This window comes from Triticum urartu, chromosome 3, assembly GCF_003073215.2.
Source record: "Triticum urartu cultivar G1812 chromosome 3, Tu2.1, whole genome shotgun sequence".
Lineage (NCBI taxonomy): Eukaryota > Viridiplantae > Streptophyta > Magnoliopsida > Poales > Poaceae > Triticum > Triticum urartu.
In genome coordinates this window covers 727776727-727779139 of record NC_053024.1, presented here as the reverse complement: position 1 = coordinate 727779139, position 2413 = coordinate 727776727, and the positions used below count along the sequence as shown (strand labels likewise).

Here is a 2413-nt window from a genome sequence, read left to right as displayed (position 1 = left end):
GGGTGTTGGATGAGTGGCAAGTTGTTGGATGAACCCTTGTGGAAGGAAGGGACACCATTCCAGATCATCGGCGGCGATGTGCACAACTTCCGTGCTGTCCCCGAGGTGAATAATTCTCTCCCGATTGGTTTTACACATGGATGGCACTGCAATCTGCTGTAGTGGAGTGGTTTAATTAGGCTGTAAATTGGTTTTGGCACATTCAAATTATTAGCTAGGTAATCGTGAATGCATCTGGTTCTATTCTTTTACTCGAGGTTCAGTTGCAAGGATACCATATCGTAAGATGTCACCATCTAAAGGTTATATGTATTGAACAAATCGGCTGACCATGAGGTCGCATCAGTGTTATAGATTGGTGAATTTGGAACTTCTCTTTCAAATATTATAGTACCATATTTTTTTTGTCATACTTGAAAAAATCTCCGCTATAATCACTATGCATCCAATGTGTACTTCTTATCGAAGATAAAACCAAATTTTGCATATTTTATACTAATATTTAATAGGTGAATTCAAATTTCATAATATTTTTAATCTATAGAAAAACTTCAATATTTTGTGTTTCCCTAACTAACAAGCATGTGAGATAAAATATAGAATCTAAATAACTATTGTATGCAAATCCATGGGTTTGTTGACTATTTCTCTAATAATAAAAGCAGTAATTTCTTTCCTCGGTTCCATAACACATCGCCCTTTAAATCCTTTTACCTTATTTTATTTTAGTGCCATGACAACATGTTCAGAGTGTATTCCCATTGCAACGCACGTGTAATTTTGCTAGCTGGGTAACTAAGATAAAGATAAAGACATGCCGCATATGTAGCACCGAGTCTCCCCCTGCCTTATAATTTCAATACAGGTGCATGTAATCATTACGGGAGGGAGCACGGCTGAAAAAAACAATCTGATATCACCCCCGGCTGGAGCAACCCCGACTCTCGACATGTATTAGTATAAATAAACCCCAGCAGGCACAACTCTCCAAACGACTTGTTCAGCTCTCCAAGTCCAATCCACGACCATGGCGACCAAGCAGAGCCTCCTCGCTGCCTCCGCCGCGTGCATCTCCCTCCTCCTCCTCCTCACGTTGGCATCCTCCCTCACCGCCTTCGAATTCTGCGGTGAGTAGCCTGGTCTTTTGCAGCTACGTACTTTGGGATTGGGTTCTCATCCACGGAGGTGACATTTTCGTCTGAAACTTGTTTGGTTGTTTTTGCAGATAAGGGCAAGGACTACCCGGTGAGGGTGAGCGGCGTAAAGATGGTGCCGGATCTAGTCATCGGCGGCGAGCCAAACTTCTTCACCATCTACGCTTCCACCAGTAAACCACCTTTCTCCTGGGCTTTTATTTATTTCCTTGCTAGTACGTAACGTACTAGTTGCTAGCTAGCTAGTTAGACCATGCACACAGTAATGCCTTTCCATCTCCTTCCATGTGTACCAGATAAAACCATCACTCAGGGGAAGCTGGTTAGTGCTATTACGTGTGGGTCCTTCCATGTTCACTCTGAAGCGGAAGACATCTGTACACTGACCTCCTGCCCCGCAACTGCTGACTTCGAGGTTACTCACCAGCTAGACATGCCATCAACCGACCCAAATGTAAGATTAATTAATTTCGCGTTTCTAAATTAATTATAATATTAATATATATATATATATTCATCCCGGTTGCTCACTCGTGCATATGATGCAGGGTGCTTACGCCATTCGAATGGAGATGTTTGGGGAGAACGATGAGGAACTGAGCTGCATATCCTTGGGGTATAACCTCACCGGTGGCCTTGGCCTTGAGCTCAACATCACAAACCTCTTTATTGCTTAGCTTAGCGGAAAAATGTACTCTCTACACGCTGCAACAATTTGTGTGCGACTACAACGTTGTTTCAATGGTCGCTGTTGAGAAAATTCTGATTTATATAAATGGTTTGCCGTTGATTTAAATAAATGTACTCTGTATTACACAAATCGAAATAAATGTTACAATTGCCCATCTGTTCAACTTGGCTTCGAGTACAACTCGCTGCTGCTTCAACTGTATCCAAAGGGCAGCAACACAAGGGACACTTGGCACTGTCCCCGAGCTTCCACCCCGTCGAACATGATTCGCACTGACACCCGAGCACAGAGCGACCAACAAAGGGGGGGGGGGGGGGGGTGGGGAGCATAGAAGAATAATGGTAAGCACAAGTCACCGGAAAAGATCGTCTACTGGTGGAACGGTCGTGATCCCCTGTCCCGAGCTCACGAATTAGTGGAATTTATAGAATTATGGCTTCTTCACCGCTAGAGCTCCCCGACAGACCCATTTTTTTAGAGACGCCCCCTCCCATCCTTTAAACCTCCCTGCCACTGGCTCGGGTACAAACTGGTGGAGCCAATCGAAGGGAAGGTGTACAAAAGAGAA

The 2413-nt window shown here is 44.1% G+C and overlaps 1 protein-coding gene across 1 annotated transcript; it reads left to right on the top strand.

Moving 5' to 3' along the window:
• Positions 1-966: 966 nt before the first annotated feature.
• Positions 967-2001, top strand: LOC125549470 (MD-2-related lipid-recognition protein ROSY1-like). Its single transcript, XM_048712879.1, has 4 exons — positions 967-1127; positions 1226-1327; positions 1451-1608; positions 1703-2001. Exons 1-4 carry the CDS (start codon positions 1028-1030, stop codon positions 1829-1831), a joined length of 489 nt encoding a protein of 162 aa, XP_048568836.1. The 5' UTR covers positions 967-1027; the 3' UTR covers positions 1832-2001.
• Positions 2002-2413: the final 412 nt, after the last annotated feature.

Bases quoted from the DNA above. Each gene is read 5' to 3' on its own strand.
- LOC125549470 (XM_048712879.1), top strand. From the start codon at position 1,028: ATGGCGACCAAGCAGAGCCTCCTCGCTGCCTCCGCCGCGTGCATCTCC. The intron at 1,328-1,450 runs GTAAACCACCTT...CATGTGTACCAG, and splicing joins CACCATCTACGCTTCCACCA to ATAAAACCATCACTCAGGGG. The intron at 1,609-1,702 runs GTAAGATTAATT...CATATGATGCAG, and splicing joins TGCCATCAACCGACCCAAAT to GGTGCTTACGCCATTCGAAT.